At 43.7% G+C, this 21,592-nt stretch overlaps 1 protein-coding gene across 1 annotated transcript; it reads left to right on the top strand.

Annotated features, from left to right (window-relative positions):
• The first annotated feature begins 22 nt into the window (after positions 1 to 22).
• CLDND1 (claudin domain containing 1) lies at positions 23 to 20,931 on the top strand. Its single transcript, XM_068255616.1, has 5 exons — positions 23 to 170; positions 4,778 to 5,102; positions 9,521 to 9,628; positions 9,755 to 9,892; positions 12,965 to 20,931. Exons 2-5 carry the CDS (start codon positions 4,826 to 4,828, stop codon positions 13,183 to 13,185), a joined length of 744 nt encoding a protein of 247 aa, XP_068111717.1. The 5' UTR covers positions 23 to 170; positions 4,778 to 4,825; the 3' UTR covers positions 13,186 to 20,931.
• Positions 20,932 to 21,592: the final 661 nt, after the last annotated feature.

Below are 21,592 nucleotides of genomic sequence, written 5' to 3'. Positions count from 1 at the left end.
AATACAGAGGAGCAAGAGAAGGGAGGGGGAGAAAACAAGAGTCAGGGAGGATATGATGTCAGCATTAGCTTTAGCTTGGCAAAATGGCCACTGCCTAGAATAGTATTTTCTGCTTTCCCTTTATAAAATTTACTGGAATCATTACGTGGACAGCACAATACATCAGTTATGTAAGTAGAACTAGTATTTATCTACTTATATATGTGTTTTTATTTATAGGTTAGCATCTGTTTGTATTTGAAGCATATGCCTGTGCTTATGTTACTTACTGGAGCTCTGCATGTGTCATTGTGACAGCTGCTGTGCATAGCTCTAAGCTGGTACTGAGACAAGAGGTATATGCCAGCCTGTGATAAGTGGTGGATGGCTCTTGTACTGACAGGTTATCCTGCATTCTCGGCTCCTGCTCCTCTGGAGCAATCTCTTTGTAGACCTTAAAGGGAACCTACACTGAGAGGAATATGGATGTTTCCTTTGAAAAAATACCAGTTGCTTGTCAGTCCTGCTGATCTCTTTGCTGCAGTAGTAGCTAGCTCTCACACCTGAAACAAGCATGCAGCTAATCCAGTCTGACTTCGATATTCATGCTTGTTGAGGGGCTGTGGCTAAAAGTGTAAGAGACACAGGATCGGCAGGAGAGTCAGGCAACTGGTATTATTTTAAAAGGAAAAATCCATATCCTTCTCAGTTTATGTTCTCTTTAAGTTACTATGGTGGAATCCCTTTCTAGTAAACCTCAAGTGACCTGGCCAATTAGTTCACTATCTCAGAAGTTTACTACAGTGTATCACAATTCGTCATACATTGTAAACTCATACAGATGTATTGCTGAGATTGAGTTTACTATAACCAGAGGTTTACTATATCAGAGCTTACTATAGCGAGATTCTACTCCTCTTAGGCTACTTTCACACTAGATCCATTGTGGTGTGCATCCACAGATATAGGATCGCAATGGTGATGAAAAGTCCCATCACACATTTTCTTGCAATATGCAGTTCAACATTCAGTCTTTATAGACTGATGGTTGCACCGCATCCCCAAACCACGCGTGGCACCTGATAACGCACTGCAGGCATTCTGTTGTAATGTCAGGACTCATTACATCAGGCTACCAGTGCAATTATATTGTCCATTGCATTGCAACGAACATTATGTGAGAGGAGCCTGAGTTGAAATCACCCTCACGAGTAATAATACCCCAAAGTAGCGTATTACTATCACTGTAGTGTTTCTACCACTTCTGACCTCAGTCCCTGCTGCCACTCCACCAGACTCAAACCACCATGATCAGTCAGCTGCTCTCTTGCACCACCCGGGTAATTGCTAGCACTCGGCGCATGCAGTAGAAAGGCGTCTATAGTATTGAGTCAGGTGTGAATGCGGCCACACTCGGACTCTACATGATCCGTTTTTATACTGCTGGTTATGTGTGTCAAGTGCTAAAATGCTTGGAGTTACAAACCCCGCTTTAAAGAGAATCTGTACTGTAAAATTCTTACAATAAAAAGCATACCATTCTATTCATTATGTTCTCCTGGTCCTCTGTGCTGTTTCTGCCCCTACCTGCTTCAATTTTGGCTTGTAATTGCCATTTTTATGCAGTGTTTACAAACAAAAGACATAGCAAGCAATAAGCTGAGAGTTCTTACAAGTGTGAGTCATACAGAGTGTGCAGGGGGCCTGGAGAGGGTGTGTATAGCTTCTATCTAATCACAAGCAGCACAGCACATTCCAGCCGGACTGCCTGAGCCCGACAGACCCAACAGAGGAGAGAAGATTAGATCATATAACAGAGATAACACAGCCACTGTGCAACTAGGAAAAGCTGCAGTAAGACAGACCACATTGGAACAGGTATAGGAACTTATAGGATAGAAGAAATAAGGCTCAACATGTTGTTAGTCTCTTTAAAGCATACCTGAACTGAGAGGGATACGGAGGCTGACCTATTTATTTTGCTTTTAAACAATGCAGATTGCATAGCTGTCCTTTTGAGCCTCTGTCTCTCAGCAAGACTGGATTAGCCACATGATTTTTTTTCAGGTGTGTTATTCACACACTACTGCAGCCAAAGAGATCAGAAGGATGCCAGGCAACTGGTATTGTTTAAAAGGAAGCATCCATATCCCTAAATACACATTCCTAACCTTAACTGGAGGAGACTGAATGTCACTAAAACGTAACCTTTAATAAATAAATTAAAAAGCAAAATTGGCGCTGATCAACAAAACTATGGCTAAACACTGCAGATGGTTGAGGGATTGGTTGCGGAAGATATCCCCAACTAACACCATTTGGCTGCTGATTAGGCCAACAGGCTGTTATTATGTGAAATGTAGTTAAAAGTTTATATGTAGATTGGCACATTAGCACTTGGCACTCTTAGCACTGGGCACTTTGTACCCCTGACGAAGCCCCATTTGACGGGGTGAAACATGTAGGGTTTGTGTGGGGATGTGTTTAGGTTTACATAGCAGTGCGAATTGGGGATACCTTCAGCAACAACTTGGTACTGATTTTGTCTCTTAATGAGCAGTATTTATTAAAGGTTACGTTTTAGTCACATTTATTCTCCTCCAGTTAAGGTTAGGAATAAGTATTTAGTTATTTCAGGTGTGTGTTTTGAGCCTCCATATCCCTCTAAGTTCAGGTGTACTTTAAATTGCAACCGGAAGGTGCTCGGTGGCCGACAGGTGAGAGGCTGAATTGCACAAGAAGCACGCAATTCAGTCTTCTATGTAAAAGAAGCCTTAAAGGGAACCAAGCACTACTTTTTTTTGCCTGGCTTCTAATAGCTATAGGCCAGTGATGGCTAACCTTGACACTCCAGCTGTGACAAAACTACAAATCCCATCAGGCCTCTGCCTCCCCGAGTTATGCTTAAAGCTGTCAGAGTATTGCAATGCCTCATGGGACTTGTAGTTCCACCACAGCTGGAGTGCCAAAGGTTAGCCATCACTGCTATAGGTGCTACCATGTTCCCCCTCCCCTTCTGGCTGTCAATTATTCATCCTTAGAGAAGGGGTGAAGAGAGCATCTGAGGCTTCTCTAAAGTCTTTGAAGCACTTTGTGAAATCTACACACACCCACAGCTGATCAAACGCTTTTTGTTTTCTCTCTGCTAATGTGTAATAAAATAATTAGTAGTCCTTATCTGCCTAAAATCTCTGCCGGATGGGCAGGCCATGGAAGTAGGAGGAAATAGGGTAATAAAAGTCTGTGCTAAAGCTTTAAATGTAAAAATAAGAAATACAATAAAAAAAAATTCATAATGAGTCACATTGTTGGCATGCATTTTTAAAGTGCTATAGAGATTCCCTGGGTGCTAAAAATGGTGCTTGGTTCACTTTGAAGGACACCTAAAGTGAGAAAAATATGGAGCCTGCCATATTTATTTCCTCTTAAAGCATATCTGAAACCAAAAATAAAATTCAGTTTTTATACTTACCTATGTAGAGTGAAGGCTCTGGATACCATAGAGCCTTCCTAGTTCTTACTTATTATTATTATTATTATTATTATTATTATTATTTTAGTATTTATATAGCGCCGACATATTACGCAGCACTGTACAGTGTATATATGTATATTGTCACTAACTGTCCCTCAAAGGAGCTCACAATCTAATCCCTACCATTGCCATATGTCTATATTATGTAGTGTAAGTACTGTAGTCTAGGGCCAATTTTTTTAGGGGAAGCCAATTAACTTATCCGTATGTGTTTTTTTTTTGGAATGTGGGAGGAAACCGGAGTGCCCCGGAGGAAACCCACGCAGACACGGAGAGAACATACAAACTCTTTGCAGATAGTGCCCTGGCTGGGATTCGAACCAGGGACCCAGCGCTGCAAGGCGAGAGAGCTAACCACTACGCCACCGTGCTGCCCTTGTTCCCACATCATCCTTGGTGGAAGCTACCCATTCTTCTAGGTCTTTGGAACTGCTCATGCAGCCTTAATGGTGCGTACACACGTCGCACTGACACAAGCTACCAGTCGTCAGACCCACCAGCGGGGCGGACGTTTTGATGAGTTTCCGCATGTGTACAGTCTTTCAGCCAGCTGATAAGGCTGGTTTTGACTAATCCGTTCGGCGGATCGATCAAAAACAGCCTAATCAGCCGACAGACTGTACACCCGCAGAAACTCTCGTCAGAACGTCCGCCCCGCGGGTGGGTCTGACGACTGGTAGCTTGTGTCAGTCCGACATGTGTACGCACCTTTAGAAGTACTCACATCTCTGAGTACTTGGAAGATAAAAACATCTGTGCTGCGCATGAGCGAGCTTGAACGTGCGCATGCACAATACGGATGTGCTCATCTTTGGAGGTACTTAGGGGCATGAGTACTTCAAAGGACCAGGGACGACAGGATGGAGCGAGGATTGGGAAGGCTCTAGACTAGTATCCCGAGTTTTCCCTCTACAGAGGTATGTATTCAAACCTAATCGACAGACCTCCCAAAATGTAGACCTTGAAAGCTATTCAATAAGAAGTCAAAGTTCAAACATTTCCCACTACCTACATCTCTGCATAATATAAGTATGTATTAGATAGAACATCAGCTTGTTGCAAACTTACATACTGTGGTCAGTGAATGGTAGAAACTGACACCTTGTGATGCCTTCTGTTACCCAACTATGCCAGTGTTTGGTGTTCATCCTGGTAGGAGATTCATGTAAAGTACATACGTACGTGATTGGTATATTTTTGCATTGCATGAAACGCAATAGCTGGAAAAAGTAGAGATTAATCTGTCTGCTTGCCTTCTTTCAGATGCACCCTTCACATGCTGAACCAAGTGATATCTAGCATCAGCGCACCATGGATAACCGCTTTGCCACGGCGTTGGTGATTGGTAGCGTCTTGTCCCTCCTGTCTGTCATCTACCTGTCGGCAGCAGTGGGCACGGTCTCCTGGTACTATTATTTCTCCTCTCCTGCCCTTGCCAATGTCAGTGACGCAGCTGCTAATGAGTTCAATGGCGAAATAGACAAAGCAAATGAGAAGGCATACACAGATGCGCTGTATCACTGCAATGGCAGCTTGGGATTATGGCAGCAGTGCATCATGGTCTCTCAGCAAAACTATTACCAGGATGGTAGGTATCGTGTGTGTGTGTGTGTGTGTGTGTGTGTGTGTGTGTGTGTGTGTGTGTGTGTGTGTGTGTGTGTGTGTGTGTGTGTGTGTGTGTGTGTGTGTGTGTGTGTGTGTGTGTGTGTGTGTGTTTAGTAGTGCAGTACGTGGTTAGAACCTCTTTTATATTTGTATTAATGTCCAGTGTCCCATTTGAGGGAATTTCCACCATTTCCTGCTCAGACAGGAAATGGGGAAATTTATCCCAGAGCATTTTGGACAAGAACATTGTAGAGTTATAACAGTTGGTTTGTTTTTATTGTTGTTCGTTGTTTCCTGTCCTCAGTGCCAGGTTCTCATATTAGAGCCATAATGCTCCACTGAGGTACCTGGGACAAGGAGTGAAAGAAAAACCTCTCCAGGGGGACACAAAAAGCAACAAAACCCCACAAAAGCTTCAAACCTTTTTCCTGACTGTGGAGATCATCCTCTGTCATGTCCTGCAAAGAGATTTTTCAGCTAGTGTGCTACTACTTAGCTTTTTATCAAACAAAGGCCTCTTTTAGGCCCCTTTTACACTTGCAGGTTAAACCTGCATTGTGTTACCCTATTTTACTGCAAGGGGCCGCAAAAGCAATGACAGTCTATGGAGACTTTCACACCTGTTGCGGTGCGCCGGAAGTATCCAATCCAATGCAAGAGTTGCAGCACGTTATCCAGGGCTGTGGAGTACGTCACTGCCCAACAGGGAGTACGTCACTGAACTGGGGGTGGCGCTATGCATATGACCCTGTTGGCGCACTTTGCCACAGGGTCATATGATTGTCGTTTTTGCGTTGTGGTGGGATGCAGCAAAAATCAGGTGTAAAACCAGCCTTTAAGTGACACTGAAGCGAAAAAAAACCCTTTATATAATGAATTGTATGTGTAGTACAGGTAATTAATAGAACATTAGTAGAATAGAATATTTGCAGCTTAAAGAGAACCCGAGGTGGGTTTGAAGAATATTATCTGCATACAGAGGATGGATCTGCCTATACAGCCCAGCCTCTGTTGCTATCCCAGACCCCCCTAAGGTCCCCCTGCTCTCTGCAATCCCTCATAAATCACAGCCACGCTGCTGACAAACAGCTTGTCAGAGCTGGCTGTGTTTATCTCTATGGTGTCAGTCTGCTGCTCTCCCCGTGTCCTGCAGAACTCCAGTCCCCGCCTGCATCACTTCCCTCCCTGCTGATTGGAGGGAAGGGACGGGGGCAGGGACCGGAGCTATGCAGGAGGCGGGGGAGCAGCTGAGACTGACACAACAGATGTAAACACAGCCTCACAGCACGGCTGTGCTTTATGAGGGATTGCAGAGTGCAGGGGGACCTTAGTGGGGTTTTGGATAGCAACAGAGGCTGGGCTGTATAGGCAGATCCAGCCTCTGTATGCAGATAACATTCTTTAAACACACCTCGGGTTCTCTTTAAAAACTACACTCTGCATTTTAAACTATGAAACAGAGCAGAGCTAAGGGCCATTTGAACTTCCCTGCAGTTAAGCCTTATCTTAAGTTGACTTTCACTGTTTCTTTGATGTATAAGGCCCAGTTCACACTTGCGGAAAATAAAAACGGTCCATTTGCGGAACGGATACTTTTGCAACGGAACGCATGCGAATGGATCCAATGTTAACCTATGGAATCATTCACAGTGGTCTGCTGAAATGGATCCGTTCCGCTGAACGGACTGCAAGTATCTCTTAGCACCAATTTTTCCGGACTGCTGAGCCCAGAACGAAAACGGACATTGAAGCCCTGCATTGAGGCAATGAGAAAACGGAACGTTTCTTCACAATAGTTAGGAAACAAACTGTTCTGGATAGCAAAATCCACTTTGGTGATGGGGGTCTGGGGCTGATATGGGGAAAAGGAGCGGAAGCAGCTGAGTGACAACGGAGTCAAAACAGATCTGACCGACCAGTAATCAGATCCTTTTTCACTGATCCATTTGCCAGTGTGAACCGGGCCTAATTGCTTCAGAAAACAGGGCTGTAGCTGGCCCAAGTTGGGTGGGAGAGCTCAGAGTAGCTCTTTTGTAGAAATAACAACTGAAGTTTCTTACTCTTCCTGTACTGGAAACCATATGAGGCTCTCATCTTTGCTACTGATGTTCTATTTCCTAGCTGTACTACATATACAAATCATTATATCACAAGTTTATTTTCACTTCAGATTTCCTTTAATGTTCTACAGTTCCCATCTTGAACTACTGACCTTTTTCTATTCGCTGCATTTAGAAGCGTTTCTCTGTTATACAAGAGTTTTTTGTGGCTTGTAATTAGTGATCAGTGAGAGCTAAGCTGTAGTTTGAGGCTACTGTCACACTATGGACATTGTTTTGTGCATCCTGAAAAACAGGTTGCATAGTGTGTACCACTTGCGATGCAACGCAGACATTCCATTACGTATGCTTACATGGAAAATGTTAGCATGTCTGTTATCTGATAATGGACAGCATGCTGATTTTGGCATGTTGAGTTCACTGCACCAGTTACGCACACATGTGAATGTACCATTACAATGTAAGCATCATACTTACAACTTAAAATTAACCCCCCTGGCGGTATGCAGTTTCTGAGGGAGGGATTTTTTTAATTAAATTTGCTTTAGCCTTTGTAGCTAGCACTAGGCTAGCTACCATTGTCCCCCGCACCCTTCTGATCTCCTCAATCGCCGCAGCTATACGTTACCTAGCTGCGATCCCACGAGAGCCGCAGCCTCGATGACATGACATCATGCGCAATCCCGATCCTCCCCATAGCGAAGCCTGGAGCTGATTGGAAAGGCTGCACCATCGTGGGGTCCGGGGGGGGGGGTCGTATAACGACAGCGATCTGGGGCAATCAAAAAAGAGCGGAGGGACTTGGGGGACAATGGTAGCTAGCGAAGTGTTAGCTACAAAGGCTACAGCAAATTTAATTCAAAAAATCCCTCCCGGGGCAGAGAAATCCTTTGTGGTGGCTACCCCGAGTGTAGGTCGGGGTTACCGCCAGGAGGGTTAAAGGGAACCTTAACTGAGAGGGATATGGATGTTTCCTTTTTAACAATACCAGTTGCATGGCAGTCCTGCTGATCTTTGTTTGCAGCAGTGGCTGAATCTCACACCTGCAACAAGCATGCAGATAATCCAGTCTGACTTCAGTCAGAGCACATGATCTGCATGCTCGTTGAGGGGCTGTGGCTAAAAGTATTAGAGACACAGGATCAGCAGGAGAGTCAGGGAACTGGTATTATTTTAAAATGAAAAATCCATATCCTTAGTTTAGGTTCCCTTTAAGCCTTGATCAATAATTCAGTACATCTGCAATCTACCTGAAATGACGAGTTAAACATGGGTATGTGTGGTGTACTAGTCCTACGAATATGTTGTTTGAATGTACCTTTTTTAGGTTTTGAGCATTGCAGTGGTTAAAAAAAAACTAGTGCTATCTATGCAGATGAGGCAGTCGAACAGAGTGGAATGCAGGTCAGACTCCTGAAAAGTAAATGCAAGCCAAAACACTTCTGTTTGGCTGAAGATACATTGCTATTTCTTTTTGTTTTGCATTTGATTGAAGCAGATTTTACACCAGGCTGTTACTTATGTTCTATTTGCCATTAATACTACAAATACAATTCATTATCTCATACGTTTATTTTCAGTGCATATTTAAATAAACACTTGTTTTAGACACAGGCATGTCAATTCCAGTATATTTAGTATACGCTGGGTGTATAATTAATAGTAAACAAATACAGTTTGCCCTCATTTCCACTTGATTAATTTGTCTCAGATTACTTTAATAGGATGCATTGTGAATAGCCATGTACATTGTAACAGCAGAAGGCACATGTACAAATAAGTAAACACTGTTTATAGTGTGAATGAAGGCTGAGGCCACTAGATTCACATGTGATATTTATGTCTCCTACACTGTTCAGTAAAAGCATTGTGTTTACTTGCCAGATGTGGAGTGGCTGGATAGTGTACTGGTTAAGGGCTCTGCCTTTAACATAGGAGACCAGGGTTTGAATCCTGGCTAGTGTCAGTACCTATTCAGTGAGAAGTCCTTGAGCAAGACACCCTAAGGCCTCTTGCACACTGCAAGCGATTTAGATTCAGATTCCCCTTTAATCAGTTTTTACATCCGATTCAGATTCCGCTTTTTAATCAGTTTTTACATCCGATTCAGATTCCGATTTGCAGTGTGCAGGGAGCAAACTGCAAATCGGAATCTGAATCGGATGTAAAAACTGATTAAAAAGCGGAATCTGAATTGGAATCACTTGCAGTGTGCAAAAGGCCTTAGTGGCTGCAGCTCTTGAGCAGTTTGAGTCCAACAGGACAAAAGCGCTAGGCAAATATTAGGAATATTATTATTAGGATGCCCTTCAAACATTCATTCCTGTTTTCTTGATAACAGAGCCCTCGGCTGATTTCCAGTGCACCTCCCTGTCCTTCTCCGATCAGTTCCTAGAGAAATACACCCAGCCTGGGAATCACAACAGTGAGGTTGACCTGATTCGGACATGTAAGTTTCAGTGCTGTTCTTTACATTGACGATGTTGTATTCAGATCTATGCGGATTATGAAATGAAAGTGGCTTATGCAATCATTTATAAGTTGATAGGTCATTAGGGCTGCCTGTCTCTTTCAGATCTGTGGCGGTGTCAGTTCTTGTTGCCGCTGGTTTCCCTTGGCCTGATATTTTTTGGTGCTGTTGTGGGTCTGGCTGGATGTGTGTGCCGCAGTCTTTACCCTGCTCTGGGAACTGGAGTCTTGCACCTTGTGGCAGGTAAGTAAGAAATACACAAATCTCTTTTCAAATGCAGGAAAATTTGATAAACTACATAATAGTTCTCGAAAAGAAAGAGGTAACAATTGATGCTTACTCTTTCCTTTTTTATTTTCTTTTGGAAGAGCGATGCCCTGCACAGTTATTAATAATCTCCCCTTTTGAATGTTCTATGCAGTAGTATTTGGTGTAGTTACAGCTTTTATATTGGAGCTGTAGTGACAGAGAGTGCAAGTTACTCCTGACCCTCCCACAAAGGGCCCGTCCAATCTCCTCAGCCTAAAGTATACTAGACTCTGCTGAGGAAGCCATTTGGGGCCATCTAGGCTGAGAATCAAGAGTATGTACAGGTATAGCCAGAGAGATATACAGTATCTTTAAACAACTGTGTACAGGTATACCGTGAGCGGATTTAAAGATTTGTCACACTGGATCTTTAAACCACAGTGATTTCCGGGCTCATTGTTCCCCTCTTAACCCCCGCCTGCTAGAACCTGCTCTGTTGTGCCTCACTCATTGGTCTTTCCCTTTCCCATACAGACATGTTGCCCTGTCATAGCAGAGTGATGGGTCTGATGAGCCTGTCTTTAGTGCTGCCCACAGGATCAAACTCTTTCTTGATGGGTAAAACTAATTGTAATGTGTGTATGTACCTTTACTGTTCACATTGCAAAATGCAACCAGGATGTCGACATAAAGCGTATCCTAGCATAGAGCTCCCCCCCCCCCCCCCCCTCTTCCCCGTCACTACTTTGTGATACTTCAAGAGGAACTGTAACCAAGTATTGAACTTCATCCCAATCTGTAGCTGATACTTCCTTTCCCATGATAAATCTTTTCCTTTTCCCAAATGGATCATCAGGGGGCTCTGTATGGATGATATTGTGGTGAAACCCCTCCCACAGTGTGATGTCAGGACCTTGGTGCTGACATTACACTGTGAGAGCCTTGTTGCATTGTGGGAAATAATAGCTGTTTCCAACTGCCAAAAAAAGCAAGCAGCAGCTACTTCCACTGACATAACTGGCCAGCAGTAAAAATGTCACCATGTGATAAATGTCAGAATGTAAATCAGGGATAGGAAAGATTTTACAATGAGCAAACACTGTCTAAATCATTTATACATAATTATTGTAAAAAAGTAAGCACTTTTATTCATTACGTTATTTTTACTGGAGTTCCTCTTTAGATTTCAAAATCTCTTAATTATAGCCAACAAAGAAATTGTAATAAAGCAATCAATATTCAATACAAGATAACAAAAAAAAAATACTAGTATAGTACAAAACAATGACAAAGTATACTGTCCACATCTTGAATAAATCAGGAAATGGTAAGAGTTATGCAGAGTAGTAAGGTGAACTAAATAACATAATAGACCACAAAGTAGAGCAGAACAATTAGATAAATGTTTAGACCTGTATACTCACTGGCCGTCAATAGGGCCGGAGTTTCTCTTTAAAGGAGATCTGTTGCAATAATTTTAGTTTGGGGAGTCTGCCTGTCACAGTGGACAAATGGGACTCAGGAGAGGAGAAAGAGATCGAGGAGTAGACTTCACAGGAGGGAAGTATGACCTGTGTATGGTTATTTTGACATTTTATTTTCAGTTCAGGTTCTCTTTAAGATCCTCATACCTGTGAATGATGGGATTTTCCAGCCTGTAATGTCGGCAGTATATTTCTTGCAAGAAGTTTTAAATCAGGATGAAACCATTTATTGGCTAACTAAAGAGAATAAGAATAAGCGAGCTTTCGGCTTTGCAGCCTTCGTCGGGCTTAAATCCTGTTTACTTGAAGGCTGATGGTACAGACAGCTTTATACATGCAACATCAAAACGGAATACATAGATTTTTTTTCACAGTATATTTCTTGCAAGTGCTGCAGCTTACAGTAGCAGAGAAGAACTTCTGCAAAACACAGCTGTGTAAACGGACACAACTACTGTAGGCTGAGGGACACCAGAGCCTTGTTGTCATGGCAGTAATGCACTCTCTCACTTCTCCATAGTGTAGCTCTCCTTCTCCTGCTTGTCTGCGGGGTCCTCTCTGAGGATCTCCCACACATGTCTTTCTGAGGCTGTCATAGATAACAGCAAATAGCTGGAAGACAAGACAGCCTGGAAGATACCATCATTCACAGGTATGAGGATCTTCACTTCTGAGAAGTAAAAAAACAAACGTTGTTTTAGGCCGCTCCCCACCTCTTCCTAATGGTGCTGGCAGACTCCCGTCAGACGTCACAGTTATGATACATTGACATTATACTGATGTTTCTTTAAAACCATTTATTTTTTAAACATTTTATTCACACTGATCTTAGTAGGGTTTTAATGCTAATTATGCAGTCCACTTTATTTTTGTAATGTTTGTGACTGATCTCCTTTAGGGCTGGTTCAGACGGGCGTTTTTGTGGCGTTTAACGCAGCGTTTCAGATGCAGCGTTTTTTGGGATCTACTGCCATCCCATGCAAGTGAATGGGAGCGTTTAGAGCTGGCTTTTGCAGGCTTTCATGAAAGCCTGGCAGTAGATCCCAGTGTTGCGTCTAGTCTCAAAAGCAACATGCTGCTTTCAGAGGCAGTAAACGCGAGGAAACAATAGCAGAGACCAGAACTGCTAGCCTTGAACGCTTTTCAAAAGCTTTCAAAAGCTAGCTTTTAAACGCTGGCGTTTAAACGCTGGCGTTTGAACGCAATGCCAAGCAAAAGCTCAGCAGACGCCCGTGTGAACCAGCCCTTACCTGGGGCTTCTACCAGCCCCCTGCAGCCGTCCTGTGCCCACGCCAGACCTCAATGATCCTCTGTTCCCCTGCCGCAGCTTAGTTTTGTTTCTGCCGACTGACTTGTTTCCGTTGGTGAGATCGTTGAAGTTATGAGACTAAATAAAGATTTTATTTCAAAGGATTGGACAGTCAGGGGATGGCATGTTGTCAGATTTGCTGAGTTTTGAATATAACGTCTTGAAGAATATATTGAAACCTCCATCATTTCTAGCACTACCCCTGCTGCAGATGAGGCACTTTGGATTATATGATTTGATCTGCACTAACACATATTTGGTGTTTCTTTGCAGGTGTGTCTACACTGGGTGCGGTTCTGTGTTTTGCCGGCGGGATGCACATGCTGCAGAGCAGCCTGCCTCCTCCTCCCGGTGTCCGCGGGGAGTATGGCTGGTCATTCTGCTTAGCGTGCGTCTCCTCACCTCTACAAGTCATGGCTGGAGCACTCTTCCTGTGGGCCTCTCGCGCCAGTCGTCGGGAATACTCCTTAATGAAGGCATACCGTGTGGCGTGAAGGAAATCAATGGTAATCTTGCTCATCCGGAACTATGTCAACAGCCAAACGTGTGGGCTTCAGTATTAAGGCCTCAGACTCTTGTAATAAGTCTCTATATGGGATTGTACCGAAAGATCAGCGAGTCCATGTTATTGGGATAGCCTCCATCTGGCTCACATAAAAGCACATATTTTAATTTCTGTATTGCGGGTGGAGTGGGACTGGCTTCGAGCTACTGATCAGTGGGACCCTGGGGGGAAGTTGTCCCTATGGCTCTAGCATAGAGCTATAGGTGAAGCAAGCCTGAGTTCTTTGTATATGGAAAGTCCCCTAATTGGCCAGTAATGCAGGATTTTTGTGCCCTGCATTGTAGTGTGTTCTCCTTGAGCTCAGTCTAGTGACAATAGAACCTCATACCAAACCGAGAAACCACTAAGAACTGAGTTTTGTGACAGTCCAGCCTTGAATGCTGCGTTCAGCAAGGTGGCAAATGCCGTCCCACTCCACCCAAGACAGGATCCCATTATGGGCGGAGATCCTGTTTTTAAGTATATGAAGTACCAGGGTCCTTTGGGAACTAATTTAGGGCTGTGTGTGTTAGTCATGCTTCATTTGTATTGAGTGTAGTGGGATCTTTACATGTGTTTTATTATTTTTAATCATGTAATGGTTTTACCGTGTTTAGTCATTTATTTTAGTTTTTTTATTGAATTCAGGGCAATAACTATTTTACATGTGTTTTTAACACTTAAAATGCTCCGAGGGGTTCCGTTATCTTACATTATAGGTTTGTTGAGCATTTCAAATAAAAGCAGAGCTGAGAGACGTGGCGGTTGACCTATTTATTTCCTTTTAAACAATACCAGTATGGTGGCGTAGTGATTAGCACTCTCGCTTTGCAGCGCTGGGTCCCCGGTTCAAATCCCAGCCAGGGCACTATCTGCGTGGAGTTTGTATGTTCTCCCCGTGTCTGTGTGGGTTTCCTCTGGTCATTCTGATTTCCTCCCACATCCCAAAAACATACAGATACTAGGCTTCATCTGCAATTGGCCCTAGACTACGATGCATACAATACACAATATATGCATAGACATATGCCTGTGGAAGGGACTAGATTGTGAGCCCCTATGGCAAGACAATATGCAGTGCAGCGGAAGATGTCACAGCTATATTAATACTAAATAATACCAGTTACCTGGCATCCTGCTGATCTTTACGGTCAGTAGTGTCTGAGTACCTAAAACAAGGAACATCTGATCAGCATGCTCAGTCAGTGTCTATAGCTAAAAGTATTTAGAGGCAGAGGATCAGCAGTAGAGCCAGGCAATGTGCATTGTTTAAAAGGAAATAAATATGTCAGCCTCCATAGGTTTCTCCCTTCGGGTTTCCTTTAACGGCATTCATGGCAGAGCATTTAAAAGTGACAATGGAGCATAAGCAGTTACCGTATTTTTCGGACTATAAGACGCTCCTGACCACAAGACGCACCGAGGTTTAGAGGACAAAAACCAGGGGAAGAAAATATATACTAAACCTGGTGCATCCATGGTGCAGGGGAAACGTGTGGATTATGCCTCCTTTGTACCTCATGCCCCCTTGTACCTCTTGTGTCTCCCTGTGTTCCCCTCTGTCCCCTTTGTGTCCTTTGTGTCCTCCTCTATGCCCCTTTGTGTCCTCCTTGTGTCCTCCTCTATGCCCCTTTGTGTCCCCCTCTATGCCCCTTTGTGTCTCCCTGTGTCCTCCGTTTGCCCCCCTGTGTCCTCCTCTGCATGGGCACAGGACAGGGAGTCTCCGACATTGCGGTGGGTTGGAGGTTGGTATTGGCAGGCGTTCACAAGTCAGGAACTCCCTGCATTTGGACTATAAGACGCAGTGACTTTTTTCTGCCACTTTTGGGGGAGAAAAAGTGAGTCTTATAGTCCAAAAAATACAGTATATGGAATCCTGTATGGTCTTACTTCATGTCAGTTTAAAGGGGAACTGAAGTAAGAGATATACGGAGGCTGCCATATTTTTCCTTTTAATCAATACCAGTTGCCTGGCAGCCCTGCTGGTCTATTTATCTGTAGTAGTATCTGAATAACACCAGAAACAAGCATGCAGCTAGTCTTGTCAGATCTGACTTTAAAGTCTGAAACACCTGATCTGCTGCATGCTTGTTCAGGGGTTATGGCTAATAGTATTAGAGGCAGAGGATCAGCAGGGCTGCCAGGCAACTGGTATTGCTTAAAAGGAAATAAACATGGCAGCCTCCATATACCTTTCTCTTCAGTTCCCCTTTTAAGTAGTGTTTTTAGTTTGCTTTCATATTGATCTGTTCTGGAGTAGTAGAATATGCAAGTTGGTGTAAACTTATTGTCTGATGGAGTTATGTAATGGAACTCATGACAACCAATTGACCTGGATAATTACAGTTTACATCTAAGCTACAGTCGATATTTTCCATGTCCAGTTAGGCATTTACTGGCACAGTGGGTTTGTTTATTTGCATTTTAGCTTTTTAATTAGCTGAGGTAAAGTGAATTAGATTTAAAAGTGCCTGGCCAGGAACCCCTTTGCCAGCCACTTCCTACAGCACAGGCTTCCATTGCAGTAGAAGTTTAGCCCGTGCTTTGCTCAATGTAGCCTGAACAGTGTAATGTACAGGGTGGGCCATTTATATGGATACATCTTAATATGGCCATTTATATGGATACACCATTTTATGTGAATGGTGAAGTTAACAAACAAAACCACCGCTATTGGTCTGACACTAACCCACATTGGATAGATCCCTCCAAGACTGTTGGAACAAAAAAATTGATGATGGCATGGTGTGGTATATAAGGTGTATCCATATAAATGGTCTACCCTGTAGTTAAACATGACAGCAGCAAAAGCCTCCCATAGCCTGCTATTAAATCCATCAACTTAGCTGCTTCAGGTCATGTGACCAGATTTGTTTTGAAATAGTACTTTCAGTTCTCAGAGAACTCTCTGCCCTGCCAGCACTGCAGCCTACATCAGCAGGATAATGCACAGCAAGCAACAACCCTGCCCACAGGAGCTGCTGTTAACGCTTTCAGACAGACCTTTTTAGGTCATGAGGCTGCTTTTCTGAAACAGGCATTTTGGCTGTAGAAGCTTGATTCACACTGAAAATTAACATTTGGGCACTATGATTACTAAGCTTCTAAGTTGTATGGATTCTACAGGATTCTCATTGGACTTAATTGAAAGCACTGCAACTGTGTGTTTAATCATCTCTTGGGAGTAATTCAAGGTGAATTTGCTTCAATCTCTCAATTACTCGGCTCAACAGAAGTTTGGTTAAAGTAAACCTGTAACAAAGAAAAAGCCCCTTGGTGGCCTCTGGGTCCTAATGAAGCTTCCCCCGTCCTCTCAATCCTGTGCAGTAGAGAGGATAAGATTGGGCTCTACTTTCTGTTTCTGCTTCAGCCCGAACGAAAGCTGCAAGTGCACCTGTGCCAGGCTCTCACAGGATTGTTATGGTCCTGGAGCTTGTCGGTGGATTGTTAGAGGCTGCCAGCACTGGATCAGGGATGCAGGAAATGACAGGGGAAGCCTCATTAGGATGCAGAGGCTTCCCTCTCCCGAGGTAAGTACTCCCCAGGGGCTCTGTAAAAGTACAAACGTTTGAGGAATAGGAAATCTTCGATAGGGGCAGAAAGGGAAGTAGGGAATTGGGAAAGGGAGTGCTCTGCTATTTCCTGCACTGCAGTTTCCACTTGTACAGACACAATCCCAAATGACTGTCATCATTTTTGGAGCTAATGCTAAGTAGTATCAGAGTTCAGAGCGAATACAGTATACTGTATATAAAGGAGGTAAACAGTACAAGAAGTGAAATGATTTACTGTATACTCATTCTAATAAGGTAACCATTTAAGTATTTCTTACTCAGTTTCTGAGATATGGTGTGTTTGTTTGTTTGGGTTTTTTTATGTGTTATGTTTATTAGAAGTAGAACATTATTGCTGTTTTTAAAAGAGGGAATTTTACAACTACCAGGTGTTTTTGTTTTGTTTTTTTCAAGTTTGTTTTTGTTTGCTTGTTTACCCAATAGAGGTAAAATACTTTAAAGGGAAGGTCCGAGCTAATAAAAAAAAAATCTACTTACCTTGGGCTTCCTCTGGCCCCTGGCAGCCTATCTGCTCCTTGATGCAGCTCCGCTTCCAGCCGGTGTCCCAGGGTGCCCTCTGTTGCAGATGCTGACCTCGCCAGGTCGGCCATGCTGCTCGCACTCACATAGCCTGGAGCATTCTGCGCAGAAGTACTGCACCTGCGCAGAATGCTCCTGGGTGCGAGAGCACAAGCGGCGCAGCCACTGAAGACATCCGCAACGGAGCGGAGCTGCAGCAAGGGGCAGATAGGCTGCCAGGGGCTGGAGGAAGCCCCAGGTAAGAAGATCTTGTTTTGTTTTTTGATTAGCTCAGATGTGTCCTTTAAGCAATTGACCCCATTCAGTAGAATATTTGTAGCATCCCAAGGGTTGTTGTAGACCAGACACATCATGAGCCCGGTATCCTGAAGGCTGTGTCTTGCACTAATTGTGAGTGGTTCTGTATACACCAGCACTGACCAATGCCACGCCTCGAAGGCTGTATATAAATCAGGTGGGTTTTGTGTATATGATCACATTTGCAACCATGCTTATTGCTACTCAGATTCCCCACATGTTCTCCAAGCACTCCTCCATAGCTCTTACGAGTGGGAAAGCGAAATTCCACTTTTGTCATAGAACTGCAGTAGGTATATATTATCCATGCTGCACAAGGCCCAAAGTTTACAGGAAGCTCAAATTGCTCTTTATTTTCAGCCATGGCAACAGTACTTTAAGGTACAGACTGCCCAAAAACTCTTACTTTGCTGCATGAGTAATTAACTGCACTGGAGCCCCTGTATCACTATTTTAACACCTGGACTAATCCATTTACTGGCAGCAACGTCTGACAGTCCTATTTGTTAGTTCCTGTTAGAAGTATTGTAGAAAAAATGTTTTATGTGCACATAAAACCAAGGTAAGGAAGCTGAAGAAATATTTGCCATTAAGCCTTGCAATGTGTAGAGCTGCACTGAAAGGGTTTTGTTTGGAATTAACAAAAGTGAAATTTCCCTTTTAACTACTAAAGCAAATAGATGGATGTAGAAGATATTGGGGTGGGTGTCAGCGTTTCTTGAGTGACAGAGGCCCATATGCAATTCAGTTTTTCACCTGAGTTTTCTCCTGGGAGATAATTTTTCATCTTCGATTTAAAATGAATTTCCAGCACTTTTCAACTAATAAAGTACCGAAAAGTAGGTGGAAAAGCGCTATCAAAATTATTTTGTGTATTTTCTTGCTTTCTGGTGGTTTAAAAGGCATTTTATTGATAAATGTAAAATGATCACCTAGTTGAAAACTCAGGTGAAAAAGTGAATTGCATATGGGCTAGAGCAGGCATGGGCAAACTCAGCTCTCCAGCTGTTATGGAACTACAAGTCCCACAATGCATTTGCCTTTGAGTCATGACTGTGGCTGTCAGACTCCTGCAATGCATTGTGGGACTTGTAGTTCCTTAACAGCTGGAGGGCCAAGTTTGCCCATGCCTGGGCTAGAGCCTTTAATTTTACCTCATTTTTGAGAATGCTTTTTGGGGTTGTGATGCTGATGCTCTGGGCGTTTGTTTAGGAGGATGTGGCCAATGACAGGGTGTACTTTAAGGCCATCCCAAGAATGAAGTAAAAAAAAAAAAAAAACCTGGCTGCACTGTGTTCTCACTGAATTAAGCAAGAGTTGTTAGCGCATTGAAGTGATAAAAAAAAAATAAACTTTCACTTACCTGGGGCTTCCCCAAGCCCTCTGTAGCCATCTTGTGCCCTCCCCGGTCCTTGACTATCCTCCCGTGCCCAGCCGTGGGTTCGTTTCGTTTACTGTGGTCATGCGCGTCCTGCGCAGTAAGAGAAACCTCATACCGCGGCTGCGCAGGACGTGCTTGACGATGGTAACGCATACAAGGATGTGCGTGGCCAGGGGTCGACTGTCGGCTGAAAATTAAACTAACCTGCGGTGTGGCACCAGAGGATAGCAGAGTACCGCCGAGGGCACAGGGCGGCTGCAGGGGGCTTAGGGAGGCCCCAGGTAAGTGAAAATATTTATTTTTTATCACGGTTAAAGTTCCCTTTAAGGCCTAATATTTTTGACATATCTGATGATGTGAGGTGGAGCATTGAGCATAAAGTTACGGTAAATAGATTTATTTGACTGGCTAATCAGTCATATATATTCTCTAGGAAGTGCTAGTGGCCATATACTGTGTAAGCCCTTTTGAAATGGGCATGCGCAGTTTGAAACTTGCGCATGCTCAGTTCAGAATGTCTTTTTTTTTTTTTTTCTGCTCCATTAACTTCCCAGAGGCAGTGGAGGAAAAAGGTTGCGTAACGAGACAAGCGGTACCCTGGAGACAACAAACAGCATGAGGGCATTTAGATGTAAGTGCTTTAGCCCACCAGGGTGTCACATTTAAAGTTTTTGCATACTTCAGACGTCTGGTATGACTGTAGACACTCCACAGTACTTACTCTTACATGTTATGGCCGCCATAAACCTGATGAAGGCATATGACATGCTGAAAAGCGTAATGACATCACCAGCAACTGTAGGACGCCACATTCTTGCTTCCCTTCACATAAAGACTGATGGCCAGGCGAGTAGCACAGAGGTGGCGGTTGACAAATCGCTTTGTTTTTAACTACTTTTTGAAAGAGCAGTGTTTGTGGATTTACTCCATTTTATTAACCTGCTGGGCGGTCTGGACGAGCTCAGCTCGTCCAGTACCGCCGGAGCCTGCCGCTCAGGCCCTGCTGGGCCGATTTGGCTGAAATAAAAAGCAGCACACGCAGCCGGCACTTTGCCAGCCGCGTGTGCTGCCTGATCGCCGCCGCTCTGCGGCGATCCGCCGCGAGCAGCGGCGAAAGAGGGTCCCCCCAGCCGCCTGAGCCCAGCGTAGCCGGAACAAAAAGTTCCGGCCAGCGCTAAGGGCTGGATCGGAGGCGGCTGACGTCAGGACGTCGGCTGACGTCGATGACGTCACTCCGCTCGTCGCTATGGCGACGATGTAAGCAAAATAAGGAAGGCCGCTCATTGCGGCCTTCCTTGTTTATTCTGGGCGCCGGAGGCGATCGGAAAAACGCCTCCGGAGCGCCCTCTAGTGGGCTTTCATGCAGCCAACTTTCAGTTGGCTGCATGAAATAGTTTTTTTTTTATTAAAAAAAAACCCTCCCGCAGCCTGCCTGGCGATCTTAATAGAACGCCAGGCAGGTTAAAAGGTTTTATCACCATTGGAGTGCCCCTCCTTTTCCCTTTTTTATGTTGCCTGCCACAAAGCAAGTTATACTAGGTAAATAAACCAGGTACAAATCATCTTCAAGCATTCCAGTGTCTTGTCTTACCATATTAGGTGTGTTAGAAATGTGACTTACCCCTTTGAACATGTAACTACCATGAAGCAATAACTGTAAAATGACTAAAGATCAGGACTGTGTTTTCACCAGAAGCCTCTGGCCTGTGCCCTGTACTATCATGTTAAGACTTCTGTACAATGTATTTATATTATACGGTGCACATAATGTATAGATTGTATCATGTACTGGTTTCTGTACCAACTGTATACACTCCGATCTACTAGTGATTAGAACTCCAATAGTATTCAACAATAAGAATGTTTATTACACGATTCATATGCCAGTTATATTGCTACTCAATAAACCATTGTTACAAAAAAAGTGTTTTGTGTGTTTAATGAAAAAGTTAATCTATTAATGTGTGTATAATCTCAGCTCTCTACAATTCCACACCAGCCTTTGGTCATTTTGATGGTGAAGATATTGGTATTGAATTTCTTCATCAGGCAAATATTTTGCAATTTTTGAGAGCTAAAGGGCGCTAGACGGTTCTCAGTTGAGGCATTTGTTTGAAGTCGCCTCTGCCGTTAATCTAGCATGTGTATAGCAGTCACCCCAATCCTCCCTGATGCATTATCGAAAGATCTGGACTGGCGGATCACCTTGGTCAAGCAAAGGCTGACCTTATTCTCTTATTCACTTGCCCACTGCATGCTGCTCCGTCATGCGTCCCACTGTCAGCCCTGCCATAGCAACAGAACACTGTAGGATAGCAACGTATATGTACAGGAATGTGCCCTGAACTCTCGCCAAAGGGACCAAGTCCCAATTGTGCGTGTTTAGGCACCTTTAGAGAGGTTTGGTCCAATTGTGGGGAAGCCCAAAGCAAATCCATGTTTATTAGGCATCAGAGATAGACAGAATAGACAGTAACAAACAGGTCTGCTATTGAAATAGTTTGTTAAACTGCAGTTTTCTATCACCTGGCAGGGAGAAAATCTGCATCAGAAAAATTGCGTTTAGTGGAAACAGGCCCACAGGC

The sequence above is a fragment of the Hyperolius riggenbachi genome, chromosome 10 (genome assembly GCF_040937935.1).
Source record: "Hyperolius riggenbachi isolate aHypRig1 chromosome 10, aHypRig1.pri, whole genome shotgun sequence".
Taxonomy (NCBI): domain Eukaryota; kingdom Metazoa; phylum Chordata; class Amphibia; order Anura; family Hyperoliidae; genus Hyperolius; species Hyperolius riggenbachi.
The sequence above is the reverse complement of the archived record's forward strand: the minus strand, read 5'-3'. Positions and strand labels throughout refer to the sequence as shown.

Coding starts and splice junctions, on each gene's coding strand:
- CLDND1 (XM_068255616.1), top strand. CDS start 4,826: ATGGATAACCGCTTTGCCACGGCGTTGGTGATTGGTAGCGTCTTGTCC. Junction 9,629..9,754: donor GGTTGACCTGATTCGGACAT/GTAAGTTTCAGT, acceptor TGTCTCTTTCAG/ATCTGTGGCGGTGTCAGTTC. Junction 9,893..12,964: donor AGTCTTGCACCTTGTGGCAG/GTAAGTAAGAAA, acceptor GTTTCTTTGCAG/GTGTGTCTACACTGGGTGCG.